Source organism: Nyctereutes procyonoides, unplaced genomic scaffold (assembly GCF_905146905.1).
Source record: "Nyctereutes procyonoides isolate TBG_1078 unplaced genomic scaffold, NYPRO_anot_genome, whole genome shotgun sequence".
Taxonomy (NCBI): domain Eukaryota; kingdom Metazoa; phylum Chordata; class Mammalia; order Carnivora; family Canidae; genus Nyctereutes; species Nyctereutes procyonoides.
Window position 1 is genome coordinate 2,650,290 of NW_026575128.1, and position 19,663 is coordinate 2,669,952.

The following is a 19,663-nucleotide window of genomic DNA, read 5'->3' on the forward strand; positions in this document are numbered from 1 at the left end:
AAGGATTAAAGTATCCCTTCTAGAGTGTCCTCAATGAGTTGTCTGAATAAAATAATAAAAAAAGCACATCAAAAATAAAAGATGAGAAAGTCTCTCTCAGTTTTTGTTACTTCCAGAGGCAGTTTCATAATACTGTCACAGATTATAATGCTACTGGTCTCGTTTTTAACATCAAAGAAACATCTAAATGCAAAACAGAAACACTGAGTAAACTTAAAAACACAGGCATATAAAACGAAGTGCATTCAAAAAGATGTTCAGTCTTGCCAATGATGAAAAAGTGAAACCTAAAATACTTTTTTGAGGAAAGAAAAATCTCAATAATACCTAATGTTGATAGGGATGGAGTAAAACTAGCACTCTTATATAATGCTGAGAAGACAGTATAAACAGTACAACCTCCAGAAAGTATACTGGCAAAAATAGGAAGAGACAAATAATGAAGCCCTTTGCCCTAGATAATACTATATCTTGTAATGAATCTTTAAAAAAATAATCCAAAATGTGGAAATATAACCTATGCACCAAGAAGTTCATCCCATAATTATTTATGCTGAAGAAAAATTTAAACAACCTTTCTTGTCTTCTATACTGTCTCCTCCACAGAAGGAGAATGGTAAAATATATTGTGATCTAGTTACTCATTGGAGGATGCAACAATTCAAAGTTATAATGAAGGGCAGCCTGGGTGGCTCAGCGGTTCAGCACCTGCCTTCAGCCCAGGGCCTGATCCTGGAGACCCAGGATCAAGTCCCGCATCAGGCTCCCTGCATGGAGCCTGCTTCTCCCTCTGCCTCTGCCTCTGTCTCTCTCTCTCTCTCTCTCATGAATAAATAAAAAAATAAAAAATTAAAGTTAGGAATGCTACATAAGTAACATAAATATACAGGATATGCTAAATTGAATGAAAATAATAGTTATAACTATATAATTATGCTTCCTAAAAGTAACTACAAAAAAGAGGGAATACACCAAAGTGATAATCACTGGTAAAGATTATAAAGGTAGGCATGGATTTTCCACTTTAATTTTCATGTTATCTGTAATATAATATTATAATCACAAAGAACACATGTGGCTATGTCTTTTTCATACATGATGTAGTGCTTTAATACAGAACACTTTATTTCTTGAAGTTAAAAATGCTTTACTGTCCATTTAAAAATAATACTCTAAATAACAGAGCCACTTTTTTTCAATTTGATATTAACTGTCTTCACTTAGCAAATATTAATTCTTGGCATATAAATCTTCACAAGAATATTTTTAGAAACTAAGTACACCAAATAAAAAATTCTTGGAAAAGCTTTTTGGTAAACAGGAGCTATTTCTTTCCTAAGTGAAAATATGCAGTGAGTATAACAGGCTGTTTACATGGGTACAGTACACCTGCAACATAATTATGAATGGACACTATCTTCATTTGGCAACTCCTTCCTCCTCCCTCATCTTTTGGATTATCTCAGATACTCTTTTCTGACCTCGTTGTGATTTCATATCTTTTGGTACAATGAACAAAAGCTAAGCAAACAGATCACAGTTTTCTACAAATGAAAGGAAACGTGTGTGCTTTGGTTCCAAACTTTTCTGATGATGCCATCCAAGCTGTGGCTGTACACTGGGTTGATTATTTCACAGAACAGTTATGACAAATTCCACGTCCCTTTTCTGGATGACTATGAAGTAAGAGTCCTTCACACTAAGTTGAGAAGGAATTATCTTTACCTAACTAAATGTACTACCTTGCACTTACTTGCCTACATTGAAACTCACCTACCAGTTGATGCCCCTTTTCACAGCCTAAAGATCAATCTGGAACAGATTCCAATTAGTTTGACTTTAAGTTACCTGGAAGGACTTAGAGGCCTGTATATCCTCTGTTAAAATACAAAACAAGATAGATTGATAGATAAATAGGTAGTAGGTAGGTAGGTAGATAAGACTTGCTAGAACTGGAGAATCCTATACTCTCTGTACTTTTGTAGCTAAAGAAATAGTCAATTATTCCTAAGCAAATTTGCTGTAGAATCTTATTAAAGGCTTTCTTAGGTTGTCATATTGGCGACTCTTTAGTTGTCATTAGCCAGGCACCTTTTCTTCTTCCAGGAATAATTTGTATTTCCTCCTGTATATTATACTTGTCCTAGTTACCAGACTCTGTATTTCAGATTCTAACCACATGCCTAGGATGGAAAGTGGTAGTCCCCCTTTAAAACCCTTCTCAGGAATAGGTCCCATTGGCAATTAGTCCATCAACACACTGGAAATATATGCTGGTCAAACTGAAGAAAACTCTGATGATTTAGTTAATTTTGTAGACTTCATTTACAGATAAAAATACATATATACACACACATTTATACACATACATACACACATATTACTGTTTGATCTAGTATGGCCAACGAGTCCATTTGAAGAAATAATTTGGAACTGGGAATCACTAAACCTAAATACAGACCAAGGCAAAGAACTCACTGATGGTTTGCCCTCTCCATCCCTGACATGAAAGTCTGTTCCATGATATCTTGTACTCTTGATTCAATAACTGGCTTTCTTTCTACTTTTTTTTTTTAATGTTTTTGGAGTATTTTGGTAGCACTTCTCAAATTCTTCCCTGGCCTGATGTAAAGCAAATTACTCATTTTGAGCAAAGCTTGAAAGATTTATAACCAACCCTAAAGGCATTGATGTCCAAACTTCGGTCCATGTATTTCTTCTTCTCATATTTATCCCGAATAAATCCCTCGACAGCTCTGGAAAAAGCTTATTAAGGATAAATCAAACAAATCTTTCCCACAGTATGACTATCACAGGTCGATCTGTATTCAATGGAATGTTGTTCTCTCTCTCCCTCCTGGCTGGTTTCTCCATATGGCTCCTGTGTTTCTTCACATGCAGTTCCCTGACCAAAACTTTAAAATGCCTCCTTCATGGTTACTGCGGGGAATCACCACTTCCTATGAGTTTCCTTCAGGATAATCACAGCAGCAAATGGGATTAGTCTTCATAATGACATAAGAGGAACCTGTGGCTCTTCTAGAATACAGGTAAAGCAGGAAATTATCTATTTTAAAGTCTTTAGGTCAACAGGCCTTAAATAAATGCACTCGAGTACCCCTTAAAACTATAAACCCTTGTGCCCCGCTACCAGATTCTGATTGGTGTGTCTTCTGCAGGGTCCCAAATCTGCATTTTAACAGGTTCCACCTGCACCCAACAAAAAGCAAACTCTAACAAGACAGTCTATAAACAACATTTAGAGAAGCACTGCCTTTAGATTTGGTTTTGTGAGTAGGGTGCTATCCCCTGTTGAAAGGATGAGGGAAGAAAGTTACTAACTGGTCAACAATAGTTCATTCTTTCACACAGGACATAGAAAAGGCATTAAAAAGTGAATGGTAGTTTTGCTGATTCAATACAGCACAGTAATCTATTCTTTTTAACACACAATAGTTTCAAAGATCCAAAAACTATCAGAGATGTCACTTTATGGGAGAATTCACAGTGAACCACTGCAGTCTTAATTCCTGAATGAGTCTTCCCCGTGTGACAGCACCATTCCGACATTAGAAAGTATACTTTTTGTATGTGTTGGTGGCAGGAAAGGGAAAAGCAAGACTTTGACTAAACCACATAGAGAGGGCCCAGTCAGATCAAGGGGCTTGAGTCTTGTGTGACTCTCCCAAAACACCAAAATACCACTCAGCCTTCTAACTTGCTCCAAAAAAAGATACGGGTCTATTTGAGGTCGGCGAAAAGTCTCAGGAAGGTAGGCTTCATAAAGTCGGTTTGCCTTTCCATTCCCCATCTCTTGCATGCACTGCAATCAGAGAGGTGTGGAAACATGGAACGTCAGATGAGGAAAGACTTGAAAAGTTTCTTGCCCAACTGCAGCATTTTACAACTGAAGAACCAACCTGATAGTGGCAGAACCAAGATCTATGTGCATACTCTGATTTCTAGCCCACGATGGTCTCTATTACCAATCATTTGCCCTCATGGTTGTCCTTCCTGCCCCCTCCACCTTAGTTCTTTTTATTGAAAAATTTGTCTGACAGGATACACTTAATTCAGTAATAATTCAAGACCCCATTTGAAACCCCAAGACACATAACTACCAATTAAAATGTCTACTTGATAGGCAATAATCAGTACCTAATCAGGCAGGCAATAATTGAGCAATAACTACAATTTTGAGTTTATACTATTAATTAAACTATTCAGCTTTATTACCAATAAATGTGTTTCCCATTTGGCCTTTGAAATAGACTCCTTAACACTTGTGAGGGGCAAATCCCAAGGTTTTTTAAATTTTCAAATTCCCAAATACCTTCATGGCATGTAAATTCCTTCATAAGATAAAGGATAAGTGAAAAATATAACTAATCTTTTAGACTTTTAGTGAATCTATAAAAGCAGCCTAATGTAATTTCTAAAGCCATTTTCTGGCTAAGAATAACCTCTTATTTCTATCACCAACTTTAGCAACTGTTTTCTTTAGACCCTTTCTCCCATCCCCACTCCTCAAAAAAGAAAAAAAAAAGTTTTAATTACTTCTAAAAGTTTCTATGCAGGAAGAGAATAGAGAAAAATGAAGCCATGTAGAGGTGCAGATCTTAAGTCTGCTAGACTAACTTACGTGTCTTAATCCCAGCCCACCAACCTAACAGCACGCAAGATTCACATACACGATTTAGCAATAAAATATTATGTCTGTAAGTTGGAGGATTTGTGTGTGACTATCGAAAACTACAAATGCTAGATCTGCAAATGCCAGGGGCCTTAGAAAATAATCCAAAGATCCCCCTTTAGACATTGGGGGTATATTCACAGAATCCTAGACCACAGACTTTGTGTTCTGAAGAAGGTAAAATATGGGTAGAATAAACTCATATCTTAAATAGAAAAAGGAAAAAATTTCTCTATTAAGGTATAAAAATCTGACATAAGTGTTTCACAACTAAATTTTTCCTTTATCTTCATCTTTGTGCCCAATTTGACTGAAAATTCATATGGAACTACTCTTACATGGAAATAGAAGCAGCTGACTCACTGCTGGGCTATGTAAGTACCTGAATTTGTTCTTGAGTCCACTGGTCAAGGTTAACTGATTTTACCCTGGAAATGTGCACCCCCAGATTCCTGTGGATTCCAGCACATCGAATGCAGATGAACACACCAATGTTCCAGGAGGCCCATCGTGGCCCTGTGAAGGTCAGGAACAGGGCAATAAAATACAAATTAAAACAACATTCAAGACCCAAGTTGGAATATTTAGATTATCAGGCAGGCATTCTGCTAGAACATAAATGAGAGAACGGTTACCACATTCACCCTTTTTATTGGATTTGTTCACTCCTCCATGGATCAGCGCTTTTTTTTTTTTTAAGGTTTAGTTTAAATTTAAGGGAATAGACCGTACAGTGGCTTTTCAGTATATTCACAGATTTGTGCAACCATTACCACTATTTAATTCCAAAACATTTTTATCACTCCAAAAAGAAATTGCAAACCTAATATAAGGCACTCCCCATTTCCTTTCAACTCCTCCCCACCAGGCCCCTGACAAACACATGTCTCTGTCTCTATAGATTTGACAATCTGGGATATTTCATGCAAGTGGAATTATACAATATGTGGGCATATGTGTATGGAGCAGCTTTTTACAGGGTCTGATAATATGACTGCTAAAAGGCAGATGTTATAATACTGTTATTTATATTTTTAAAAATCCCAGGAGAACAGTGCGAAGTCATGTCACATTCTATTTAGTATCTTGCATGAATAGCCTTCTCTCAGGAAACTTTTCAGTGGTGCTGGGGCCTGGATACAGTTTTCCTACCAGGAAAAAAGATACATGGCTTTGCCATGCCAGCCCAAGTCTCAGCCTGAAATTTAAAACTTTGTTTATCTTCCCCTCCCCACCTGGCCTATAAAATATGCATCCTGATTAACTTAATAGGATCCTCTCCCCTTGAGCTGGTGTCCCTACTTTACCCAACTACAGAATTATCTCAATTCAAGATTGTCAAATAACAAAGATGCCTATTGCAAATAAAAAAGAAATCTCAAATATATATTTTAATAAAAAACTGTTATGTAATCTCCCATCCCTTGACAACTTTGCTCATTCTAATAATCACTCCGGAAAATTATCAAACTCCTCTTCATAATTTTTATACAGGAAAAAAACAACTTGCTTTTATATGATACCTGCCCAAAAATACTGAAAAATCACTAATATTTCTTTCTCTATCATTCCACTAGGCAGAAATTTACCACATAAAATAAGCATGGTATCAAAATTAGAGGTTGTAATAAAGAGTGAAAAGACACCAACTGATTTTTTACAGAGATAAATAGGACCTGTTGCAGGAGCCAAGGGCACCAGACTTCAGTTCTGCCAGACACAATCACTTAGTTGGTCTGCAGGTTTTGATAACCATTTTAATGAAGCAATGCTAGAATTGTATGGCATAAAATCATTCTTAGAAATATGAATTCATGATTATTATAAATAAGAATGTAATTTTTTAGATCATTCTGGTATTATGCAAATACAATGAATACAGAAAGCTCAAATTCTCCCTATAACCACCAGGTGGTGATCTCTGCCTGAAATTTTATCCAAATACCTTCTTATTGCTACTATCTTGATAGGCTCAGATTTATCTTCTAAAAAGACTTTCAGTCCCTTGAAATCCCTATATAGATTGGCATAGGTCTGCCATATAGTTAATACACACAAATGATTAACACACATCTTTCAGTGGTAGGGGGCTATATAGAAACAAAATGAAAAGCCTAAACGGATATGAATGAGGTTTCTTATGGTGTTGTGTGTCTACTTTGTGCTACAGTTTTCATAAAGGGATATGCAGAAGATTTACATTATATAGAATTAAAAATGGACCAAAAGTTAGTATTTCATGTTTCTTTACCATTTTCTCTTTGTCTAGATTCTAGAACTCATGACGAGATAGTTAAAATACATTTGTTTGCTAATACAATCAGAAGGCACGCTAATTAAAAGTTGGCTGTAGAATGTTACACTGTTTGCTTCCAGGCCCTAAGTCCAGAGAAGGTGATTTCCAATCATCTAAGTCACTGTCACAGCTGTGGAATTTCTCCAGCTCCCATTACAGAGTATGTAAAGTCCCTTTGCCCTCTGAGGAATACAAAACCAAGAACTGATACTCTGGAGCCACAAACAAGGCCTCAGTACAGAAATGCAGGCAATAGGAATGCCTGGGTGGCTCAGTGCTGAGCATCTGCCTTCGGCTCAAGTCGTGATCCCTGAATCCTGGGATCCAGTCCCGCATCACGCTCCCCACAGGGAGCCTGTTTCTACCTCTACCTACCTCTACCTAGAGTAGAGTCTCTGCCTCTCTCGTGCACACAAGTCTCAAATAAATAAATAAATAAATAAATAAATAAATAAATAAATAAATAAATAAATAAATAAATAAATATTTTAAAAAAAGAAATGCAGGCAATAATAGTTTCATTATTACAAAACTCCTCTGCTCCCCTCCCACATCCATCTGTCCACATCTTCCCAGTGAAATAGTGACAGTTCTAGCTCACTCAGCCTCCTCTAGTTTTAAGCTACTAGATTGATTAGTCAATAACTGCACGCTCCATAAAAGATTATGAAATTGGAGAAGAGGAAAACGTAAAAGATAAAAGTTACTTTTATATAGCTGAAAGTGTGGGAAAACAGTGTCATTATTAAAAGTACAATTTTTGCAGCCAGAAAAAGCTTAGGTTTGAATGTCAGTTCCATCAATAATTAGCTGTGTGACCTTCAGAGAGCTACTAAAACTTTTTAAGTGTTAGTTTCCTCATCTATAAAATGTGTCCCTCACAGAATACAGAGGGACGATAATATAAGAGAGCTACATGTAATGATATGCTGTAGAACGAGATTTCCAGAACCCGTTTCCCATTCATCATCTTCCCTATAAAGGCTAGTTAGCTCATTAATATGCATATGCCAACAGTCTATGCAACACCACAGAATACTTCTTTTTAGACAGGAATATGAATTCCAGTTCTAAAATGTCTGAACCAAAACTGACTGACTGAATATCTATCTGAAAGAAAAAATTTACCCTGGATCCAATTTCAAATCTTCTAAAAACCATTAAATTTTATAAGCAGATTCCTTTATTTGCCTGAAAATATTCCTTGAAAATATACTACCGGGATCCCTGGGTGGCGCAGCGGTTTGGCGCCTGCCTTTGGCCCAGGGCGCGATCCTGGAGACCTGGGATCGAATCCCACATCGGGCTCCTGGTGCATGGAGCCTGCTTCTCCCTCTGCCTGTGTCTCTGCCTCTCTCTCTCTCTGTGTGACTATCATAAATAAATAAAAATTTAAAAAAAATTTAAAAAAAAGTTAATTCCTTTAAAAAAAAAAAAAGAAAATATACTACCTAAAGCCCCACCCATTCCCCTTCTCTGCTGTCCTCCCCCACCCTGCCTTTGTGCCCACACAGGTATTCACAGAACCTACAAAGGCCCCAAACTGTCAACCTGACATACTTGAATTCCACAGTACCTGGGATTGCTGCAACAAGGCCAGCCTACTTAAATCTGATAAGTTTGCCAAGATAAAACAATTGTTCAATACACATGGGTCATGGCAATGGAGGAGGAAATACAGAAGATACCCCTTCAAAGCTGAAAATGTAAAGAGACTCTGGGAGGCAATATTCTGAACTATTTTGAAAGCAAACAAGCTACAGAAATAATATAAACTGGTAGCAATTAGCGCAACACAAGAACAAGGTCATAGTTAAGTGAACATATTCCACAGGCGCCTAAGAGCAGGCTCCAGAAGCATTAAGTAATGTTAAAACTAACATATAATCACTCTGCAATAAGCAAACTGAAAAAATTTTAAGTATATGGATTTGGCTGATCTGTCAAGAATCTGGCTGTAGTAAGTACCAGCCCAGGATCAGGGAAATCTGGGCTTACACTGACTAGTTAGTTGCATGTGTTCTGACAAGTCTCTCTAGGGCTTATGTTTCCATTTGTAAAATGGAAAGCATGTAAATAAATCCTATTTACATTCAACTACTGGACAACTTCTACATACCAACTACTGCTGCCCTGCTGTAAATTTCCTTTGTTGCTACAACTTCCCCCACCACCAGAGCTGTTAGCTTTAAAGGGTTCTAGGCTTGAGAGGTCAACAGAGAGAAGAAAACTAGAGTAACAGATAGCTTGAAACTACTATTATAATAATTACAGCTTGCTGATCTCTAACCTATAGAGTTCTAAACAAATAAATATTGAGCAAAAGAAAGACACACTGATAAATCAAAGGCTACATTTACTGAGACTTGCCAGAAAAACAAACACACACACACACACACCTTACATCCAAGCCCTGTTGAAACTCCCCAAATCTATCAATCTCTACTTAAATCTATCTCATCTGTAAGTACTCATTCCTTGAACATTATTTACTGAGTACCTACTATGTGCCAAACACTTTGCCCTGCGTAGGTCCTAGGGATACAAAGGCAGGGACAGTAGAGATGAGATCCCCTGATTCAAAGAGCTCATGGACTAACTGGTCTCCAGCCTCCTACCAGAATAATCTTTCTAAAACTCAAATCTATACAGATCGGAAGCCCGAATATAAACCTTACACAGGACTCATATAGAGATATGAAAATGAAGACTGGTGGGAATTTTCTGAATGACATATTCCAAACTGAGCTCTCAATCTCTTGCCACAAAACTTGCTCTTCTTCCATTCTTCTCAGGATCTTAGTCAATTACACCTTCACCCATTTAACTGTATCGGTCAGAAATGTATAGCTTTCTCTTTCAGCCTCCATATCTACATCATCACCAAGACTGAAATATCTCAGTTCAGTATCCCTCCTCTCCATCAGCAACCCTACTTCTCTAATATGAAGTCTCCAGATCTAGACTAGTGCAATAACCTCCTGATGTCTCTCCACTTTCACTTTTATGTTCTCTGTCCCTCTAGCCCTAAACCAAAACCATTCTCCACAAAACAGCCAGCTTGAACTCTTAGGGAGGCACAAGCGATCTTGTCATTCGGCTGCCCAAACCTTTCTGTGAAAGGCTTCTTCCTATCATGTTGGGTTAAAGAATAAAATCCTTAACACAGTCTCCAAAATCTAAGTGATCTGGCCCACGCCCACTTCCCCAGCCTCTCTGACACCAGTCTTCTTTCATTTCCTCAAAGCACCAACATGTTCCTTACTTAGGGCTTTTGGCCTTTGTACACACTGACCCCACTGCCTAAAAATATCCTTCCCTAACCACCATCCGCCACTAGTAGCCTGGTGGACTCCTATGTGTATCAAGGTCTCAGCTGAAAAGTTTCTTCTTCAAAGGAACCTTTCCTTGCCCCCCCCCCAATCTAAACCAGACGATAATCTCTCTTCCATCTTTTTCTCTAGTTTTTGCATTTTATTATGGAAAATTTCAAACACACAAAAGCAGAGTATAATTAACCACCATCTTCTGCAATTATCAACCTCTGGCCAATGGTTTTTCAGCTCTACTCCCACACACTTTCCCTTTCTCCCAACCTTGGAACATTTTGAAGCAAATCTCAAATATACCATTTGATCTGTACATGATTTGATGTAAATCAGTATGAGATAGGACCTATTAAAGGTTACAAACTTTCATTTATCTTTTACTTTTTCCTAAATCGTACCACACTTTATCATTTTTGTGTGATGTTTTAACACATCTTTCCCACTAAACTGTGAGTGCCACAAGAGACAGCAGACCTGTGATGTTCACTGTCATGTTCCCAGGGCACAGCACAGTTCCTCACAGAGGCAAAATTTATTTAAAAATTATTTTAAAATAAGTAAATCCTTTGACTCCCCCCTCCAAACCCACTCAATTCAACAGGGAAAGAACAGGTAAGAATTCATCAGGGAAACAAGAGGTCAAGAAGCCAAAGAAATATATTAAAAACACGAATATATTAAGAATGATTTAATAAAATTAGAAATGACAGATTATATAAATATAGTAGAATATATAAATATTTCCATGTTATGCTAATTTTTAAAAGGTTTTTTATGTTAGCTAATTTTTTAAAGAAAATTGTAGACTCACATGCAGTTGTGAGAAATAATACAGAGAGATCTTGTGTACCCTTTCCCCAGCTTTCCCCAATGGAAATGTTCTATATCCTGATTGTATTAATGAAAATATCTTAACTGCAACATAAAAGATTTTAAAGTAATCTCTACACCCAACATAGGGCTCAAACCTAAAACCCCCACATCAAGAGTTGCATGCTCCATCAACGGAGCCAGCCAGGCACGCCCCCATGTTATTCTAATTTTAAAATCCAGTTTTATAACAGTATATGCAGGGCACCTGGTGGCTCAGTCGGTTTAGTGTCTGCCTTCGGCTCAGATCATGATCCCAGGATCCTGGGATGGAGTCCAGAATTGGAATAGAGTTCCCTACTCAGTGGGGAGTCTGTTTCTCCCTCTGCCCCTCCCCCGTTTATGCTCTCTCTTTCACACACATTCTCTCTCTCTCAAATAAATAAAAGCTCTAAAAAAAAAACCATATATGCAGAACAATTCCATTTTTGTTTAAGAGTGTGAATAAATATATACATATGCACAGAAAAAATGTCTAGAGGAACATATGTAAAATAACAAAAGCTATTACATTTCTAGGTAGTAGGGTTGTGAAACATATTCTTCTCTATATTTTTATAGATAATCACTGGATTATTTGCAATGAGCTTGTATTACTTTTATAATAAGAAAAAACAGTACAGGTATTTTAAAAACAACACAGCCATCCATGACTCCTTATTGGCTGCAGGAAAGGCAGAAATTCCTTAACATGATTTATAAAGCTGTTTAGGAGCTTGTGCTTTACGTATGCTGAGCAAATCATCATTCTGAAATTTGCCATGTACTCACACCTGTTTGCCTATACCATTCTTCCTACCTGGAATGGCTTTCTCCCCATTTCCTGCTTCACAAACATCAAATCAATGTTACCTCCTCTGTGAAGCCCTCAAATGGAATAAATGTTGACCTTCATGGCTAATTGTCAGTTTGCTTTGCTCTTCTAACACTTAGTATCTTATTATAGCTAGTTGCTTACAAGTCTTTCTTGCCCTAAATAGACTGTGGGCTCTAGAAGGCAAGGACCATACTCCTTCATCATTTATCTCAAATACTTAGCAGGATGCTTGCAAACGGTACATCCAAAAATCAATATTTGTAAAGTGAAGTCATCAATAAGATAAAGGTATACGTTTTTTCCTGTTTTGCAAAATGAAGGGAGAAGATGTTTTCAAATGCCTTAAAGGTGAAGCTACCACACAGAAAAGGGATTAGGTTACTTTGGTGAGGCTCCAAAGGCAGAACTAGCACCACTGAGTAGAAGTTAATCTTAGCACACTCTGAGGAAGAAATCTGTAACAATTAAGACTGTGTGAAAACAAATGCAGCCTCTCCAGAAATGGGAGAATCCAGTGAGTGCAGGTGTTAAAGCAGAGACTGGATGACTACCTCTCAGGGATGGCCAGCAGGTGGGCAAACCACAAGCCCCAAGTCACTTCTACTACCACAGTTCTACTAGCTGATTTGTAGGTAATTTGGGGAATCCCTTCCTGTTTGATGTTCAATGGCTCTGAAAATGCAACATGAGATAATCAATTTATGAAGATGTTAGGTCTTGATGAACCTAAAGAATAAAGAACTAAATCAAATTCAGTTTATGGACCCTGTGACTGGCACTGAAAACTGGTTTGAATGCGAAAGACACATGAGGAAGAAGCTAAATCAACAAACTCTGGTTTGAAACAGGTTATTTGACTCGGCCTGTCATTAACTCCAACATGAAATTTGGGAGTCAAAGTGATGAAGAAGCAATGATTATATGAAGAACAATTCTAAGCTAGTTACCTCATTCCACTCATCATGTCTCTTTTACCCCAATTCACTACAAAGAATACATAGAAATGCCATCTTGGAGAAATTAAGTAAAGCTGTTGAGAGGTGTTGTTTACCAGCCTATTTTCATCTACACAAAAGAAAATTCACTTACTTCTCTATTCCAAAGTAACAATAAACAGTAACTTTGAACTTCTATGTGTATGAACATTTTAAGGAACTATCAGATCAAAATAAGGGCTTACTCAATCAACCTCTGCTCTCAGAATGTTCTGCAAGAAAAGTTCCTTTCCATCCGGTCTGTCTTGCAAAAATGCTGTTTCCTTTTACAAAAAAAGACACTGTCCACGTTCATGTATTTGAAAAAAGCAGAAGTTAAGCTTTTTAAAAGTCTGAGACAAAGCAAGTTGAAATATTTCTGAGATTGATTAGAGAATAAAGGTAAACACTACAAGGAATTTTTTTTAAAGATTTTATTTATTTATTCATGAGAGACACAGAGAGAGGCAGAGACACAGGCAGAGGAAGAAGAGAAGTAGGCTCCCTGGAGGAGGGAGCCCACGTGGAACTCAATCCCAGGACTCCAGGATCACACCCTGAGCTGAAGGCAGACACTTAACCGCTGAGCCACCCAGGCATCCCACTACAAGGAATTTTAAATTGGAAAATCAGAGGTAGAAAGAACCTTAGAAGTCACTGAGTCTCATAATCCCTGACTGAGTACGGGAGATCTTTCTACAGGAAACCATCTGGGTCCTCCTTGAACAGGTCCAGTGCTAAGTAAGTTATGTACCTTTTTAAAAGGTAGTCACGTAAAATAAATAAATAAAATAAATAAATAAATAAATAAAATAAATAAAAATAAAAGGTAGTCACGTTTACTGTTGGATGGTACTATTAGAGATGCCTTCCTTATACTGAGTCCCATTATTCTGCATTTGAATCTTCTGGTGCTGCTTCTAGACTGCTCCTATATTTATATAAAATAACAAGGCATGCAAGATAAAGATGGAAGTTTGGAGATTCTAGCAGAAGATAGCAGCTAATCATACACTCAACCAAATACAGGACAATGAGCCAACTCAACCCAGGAGGTCAGTGATAGAACAGAACTAGCAATCAGATTGCTAGGACATCAGTGGAGATGAAGCAAAGCAACATTATCCTCCTACCAGGTAACCTGAAAAAGGTTAGTGAAGCCTAAACGTATTTCAGCAGTAACTTGTGTTTTCTCTAAAGACATTAAGGCTAAGAAATCAACAGGCAAGTAAACATTCTTCATCTTTCCATAGGTGTTAGCAGTGCTTACAGACCTGGATATGCTTTACTGTGCTCAGCCCTGGGCAAGAGAGGGACCAAAAAATTAAATACAACTGAAAAAGAGCCTAAAGGAATAAGTCCAAAATAATAACATAGGCAAAGGGCCAGGGGCCAAAACAAAGCACATATCTACAGCTGGGTGTAGTAGCTTTCCTCAGCAACTTTATACACTGGCTGTTCATTTCCTTGATATCCTAGCAAAACCAGTACTTGCTCTGAACTAGTCCGAAACATGCTTACACATGGCTTATATTATTTACTTAGCCCCTGCTATCCACACAGCTAAAGATAGGGGTTATCTAAGCTGTGCCACTAATCAGCTGTTTGACTTCAGGCAAGTCAATTCATTTCTCCAAGAGTCAATTTCCTTACCTAGATTAGATTATCTCTGAAACCTACCTCTTCTCAAAGGTAGTAACAGTATCTCTAAAATTCATTGAGCTACTCTGAAAAGACTAAAGAAAGGGCAGTTAATTTTCAGCAAATTTAGGTCCACACCACTCTGATTTTCCTGGTTAGTAGTAGGTACGGATTCACTGTAGGTTATACTGTAACTCTTCATTTCTGTCTGTGCCAGCTGTGGATAGTAACCAGTGCATACCTATGTGATGTTTCTGGTAATGAAAAACTACCAGATCAACCAACCTGTATCATTATTACTCAACTCTTCAGATTATTTCAGAAGGGAAAGGATGGATCCTACTATGGTCTCTCTTTTTTTTCTCTCTCTCTCTCTAAAAAGAACATTCTGGCAAGGTATGTTCTGATGTTATCACCTCATTTAAAGACATATAACTAAAAAAAAAAAAAGACATATAACTGGACCCCCATGGTCAAGTGAATTCCAAACTCAGGGCCTTAATTAAGTATGGCTTAAATTCTTGTCTGATCTGGGCCTTTCTAGAATCAATTCTTATTACTCCTCTCTTCACTTTTTTTTTAATTTTTATTTATTTTTATGATAGTCACAGAGAGAGAGAGAGAGAGGCAGGCAGAGACATAGGCAGAGGGAGAAGCAGGCTCCATGCACTGGGAGCCCGACGTGGGATTCAATCCTGGGTCTCCAGGATCGCGCCCTGGGCCAAAGGCAGGCGCTAAACCGCTGCGCCACCCGGGGATCCCTCTTCACTTCTATATACCAATAAAGACACCAATTCCCCTTAAAACTGTGTGTACCAGTGCCAGCTGGTATTTCCAGCCACAGAGAAATGTCTGAGGGTAAATCCTAACCACAGACACCCAGAGGCCTTTTTCACATTCAAGAACAGGACACAGACAGGGGGACTCCTGGATGAGGTGAATTCTTGATTCCAATCAGAGGTCCTTCAGCCTGTCTTGGAACAGCTGTGCAAGATTCTTGGTGGTGGTGTCTGAAAGCTTGAAACAAGGTCCAAGTCTCTTGGGATTTCCTGAGAGGTTCTGGTATGTGATGCTATGATTGTTTTTATAGTAAAGAGCCAACATATTTTAAGGAGGGAGAAAGAGCCAGTCAAAAGATTTTCTGCCTAGGGTTGGGGAATCTCATAAAGTCAATGAGAAGATTAGGCTGGTTATACAAGCTGATGCCTCCAATGGAGGCCAGGCCTCTGATGTTACAGAGTATGGCAAAAAACAAAAACAAAAACAAATCTGAACATGTTCACCTCTTCACTTGAAGACACAGTAGCCTTTCTCAAAAAAAGAACAGAAAAGTGAGCCCCCTAAGCTTTCATTTCATGCAGTGATGACAGTTTGTCTTCAAGGACATACATAGTACTCAAAGATACATCAAAATCTCTCCAATTCCTAGTGACTGGTGCCAAAAACACTAAAAGCATCTCAGAAGAATGTAGAACAACTTCAGAGGAAAAGAATGGATGGTATGGTTGAAAATACTTCTCTTCAGGAAAGCCTAGAGCTGCTTTCCCAAGAAGCTGCAGGGTAGAAGCAAAGTGTGGGAACAGAAGGAAAAAAAATGCTTGAAAACTCAAAGACAAAAATGAAATAGGCATAAATGATACAGAGAGCCAGCTAAAAATCTATGACTGAAACTGTCCTGAGATGGTATACATGCCTGCTCTCTTTAGAGATTACATGAATGATGGCAATTTGGGATTAGACAAAAAGAGTGGATCAGAAAACAGAGACCATCTAGACGAGTCCAAAGTTGATTTGAAGAAACTCATCCATGCTGTTAACTTAAACACCCCCTTAAAAAAGCTTGAAGAAAAAAAGCATGGAACATTTAAAAAAAACTATATGAAAAAAATCAAATGAAAAAAGAGCTTACAGGTCCAATGAGAAATTTCCAAACTGAGCAAGCATCTTTGCAATTTAAATATTCATAGCTTAAAAGTAAAATTCAAGAGCTTAAGCTGAAACTTCAAACACTGACCTAACTATAGCAAGAACACATAATGAAAAGTGCAGAAAGCTAATCAAGGGGATAACTTAGAAATAAACAGCTTAGAAATAAAGAAACTTCCCAAAGTGCATGAAAACAGCAGCAGCTCCTATGAAAAAAGGGCCAAAGACCTAGAGAGAGAACTGGAACGAAACACTTCCTCTGCCAAAGACAGATTATGTCCCATGAGAAAAAAAACTCAACAAAGTTGGTTGGCGCCCCTGTCGACTGAGAGGAAAGCTCAATGAGCTAAGAAAAGAAAATGGTCACAGCAGACAAAACTTAGCCAAAAGAGTTTAAATTCCAACTTCCCCTCAGTAGCCATTCAGCAAGCAGAGGCCTGAATGAGCCAGGGCATCCCTCTCCTTCATCAGGTTCCCCAGGAAGGAGGAGGGTTAAATCGTGAGGCCTGAGGGACTTAGGGTCACATGCAGGTTTGATTTTTTTTCTACAGGAGCTGCCCCCTGATCATCCACAACCATCCATGAGACATTTGCCCATTTCTCTCTTTAAAAGTAATTTTGGGGATGCCTAAGTGGCTCAGCTGTTAAGCATGTGCCTTTGGCTCAGGGCGTGATCCTGGAGTCCTGGGATAGAGTCCCACATCAGGCTCCCTGCATGGAGCCTGCTTCTCCTCTGCCTGTGTCTCTCCCTCTTTCTCTCTTTCTGTGTCTCTCATGAATAAATAAATAAAATCTTTTAAAAAAGTAATTTTATTTATTTTTAGGAAATGGCTGTTATTTAATGCATGCTACATTTGCTCTCATAATTTCTAAGATACTGCTTAATATCATTCTTAGGTAATTGGGTGATGGCCCTTAAGGAAGGCATACGATGTGATGAGCACTGGGTGTTATACACCACTGATAAATTATTGAACACTACAACTGAAACTAATGATGTACTGTATGTAGGCTAAATGAATTCAAATTAAAAAAATATCATTCTTAGGAACATGTTATTAATAATTCATTGGTCCAAATTGGACCATACAATTATTGCACTTTGATGGAAATAAAATATTCACTATCACTTAAACCATTAACTGAAGTTTGACACAATCATGTAGAGATACCTGAAACAATACAGGAAATGCAATGAGCTGTTATTTTAAAATCTACAAAAGTAACGTAGTATTTATCTCAATAAATTTTTATTAGTTTTAAAAACAGTGCAACACAGATGACTGGGTGGCTCACTTGGTTGAGCATCTGACTCTTGATTTCGGCTCAGGTCATGATCTCAGGATCGTGAGATCGATTGAGCCCCTAGATGGGCTCCAAGCCCAGCAACGAATCTGCTGGAGATTCTCTCTCTCCCTCTGCCTCTCCTCCCTCTAAAAAACAAACAAGCAAAAAATAAACAACACCCCCCCCCCCGGCTAAACTTAGTAATATTTATATCCATTTAGCCCTATATTTATAGATTAATTTAGGGGAATTAACATTTTGCAATTATTTCTTTCTTAATTTCTAAATTTCTTTTTAACCACTGTTACTTCATTTAGAATGTGCTTTGCTATTAAAAAAAGAATGTACTTTGCTGTTTAACTGTTTTTACATTTTAATGCAGTCAAAATAAAAGTTTTCCCTTAAAAAAAAAAAACACAGTATGTACACAGTTCTTGTTAAATAAATCCTCCCGTGAGAGAGTAGTATACAAGTTGTGGTACCTACTACTGGGCCTCCAAGTGGAAAGCCTCACTCTTTCTGGAGAACCTTCATTTCTACTAGGAGGATGAGGTCTCTAATTATGTCGATTACCTCAGGAAGAGGCCTAAATGCCTAACTACAGAGAAATGAGTAAAAGAGCCCTACATGAGCAGTAACACAAGAAGACAAATTTCGTTTTACCTCTAGGTCAAGTTCTCTAGAGAGTAAACTCCTGGGTGGTGGATCCTATGATAGCACCTTTCACATAGAGGAGAGCATGATGCTCAGCAAAAACAAATCAAGCAAAGTAACCAGGAAGCTACACTGGTTCTATAAAGCTAAGGCACAGAGACTTTAGGATTAGGAAGTAGAACAGGGGCTAGGGCACGAGCCAAAGCAGGATCAGCAATTAAGCTTTGAAATGGTGATTATTGGGGAGCCTGGGTGACTCAGTGGGTTAAGCATCCACCTTCAGGCCAGGTCATGATCCTGGGGTTCTGTGATCAAGCCCTGCATCGAGTTCCTTGCTCAGCAGGGAACCTGCTTCTCCCTCTCCCTCTCCCTCTGCTGTTCCCACCCTGCTTGTGCTCTCTCTCATTCTGTCAAATAAATAAATATTTTTTTAAATGAAAGGGTGATTTTTAGTTTCATATATTTCATAATAAATTCATTTTTTGTTCTCCCTTTGTACTCAAAGTTCTGAACAATTTTAATAGGGCTAAGGGGAAAGAATCAAAGGAAGTGATTTGTGTCTCTATTTGAGCCAGAGTTTCAGAACAGAGACAGCAACGTGATAAAGCATTGATAATCCAGAAGAAGCAACCCAGAGTGGGAAAGAGAAGCAGGACACATTGGAGCGGCCTGGGGAACCTATCATTTCTACTTTGGGCTCTCCCTCCTAAATTCATATTTTGGATGTTCTAAATTTTGGTATGGAAAACTGGACTACTTATACTTTCCTGGTCAACTTTGGATCTCTCACAAATAGCTGTACCTGGGCCACTACTTGCATTTGCAAAACATCATTTTGTGAAAAACTTGCTCTATCCACTTTCCCAATCAGGCCTCTTCTCCTTCCTGCCCTGATTCCCAGAACATCTTATTGTTGTCCTGTGGCACTCATCTATCTATGGTTGTTTTGTTGTTGGGTTTTATTTTTCTTATTGCTTAGTTCTGCAAGCTCCTTTATGTACAACTAACTTAGTATATTTTTTAAAATCTAGTATTTGGAGGCACCTGGGTGGCTCAGTGACTGAGCATCTGCCTTCGGCTCAGGTCCTGATCCCAGGGTTCTGGGATCAAGTCCCACATCGGGCTCCCTGTGGGGAGCCTGCTTCTCCTTCTGCCTATGTCTCTGCCTCTGTGTGT

General features: G+C 38.2%; 1 protein-coding gene across 1 annotated transcript in view; it reads right to left on the bottom strand.

Annotated features, from left to right (window-relative positions):
• Positions 1-19,663, bottom strand: part of SMAP2 (small ArfGAP2) — a 47,454-nt gene that overhangs the window by 11,459 nt on the left and 16,332 nt on the right. Inside the window, exons 2-4 of the mRNA XM_055341802.1 lie at positions 5,076-5,209; positions 3,738-3,823; positions 2,678-2,756 (exon numbers count right to left, since the gene is read on the bottom strand). Of these exons, the coding sequence (XP_055197777.1) occupies positions 2,678-2,756; positions 3,738-3,823; positions 5,076-5,209 (299 nt within the window). The remainder of the gene's footprint in view (positions 1-2,677; positions 2,757-3,737; positions 3,824-5,075; positions 5,210-19,663) is intronic.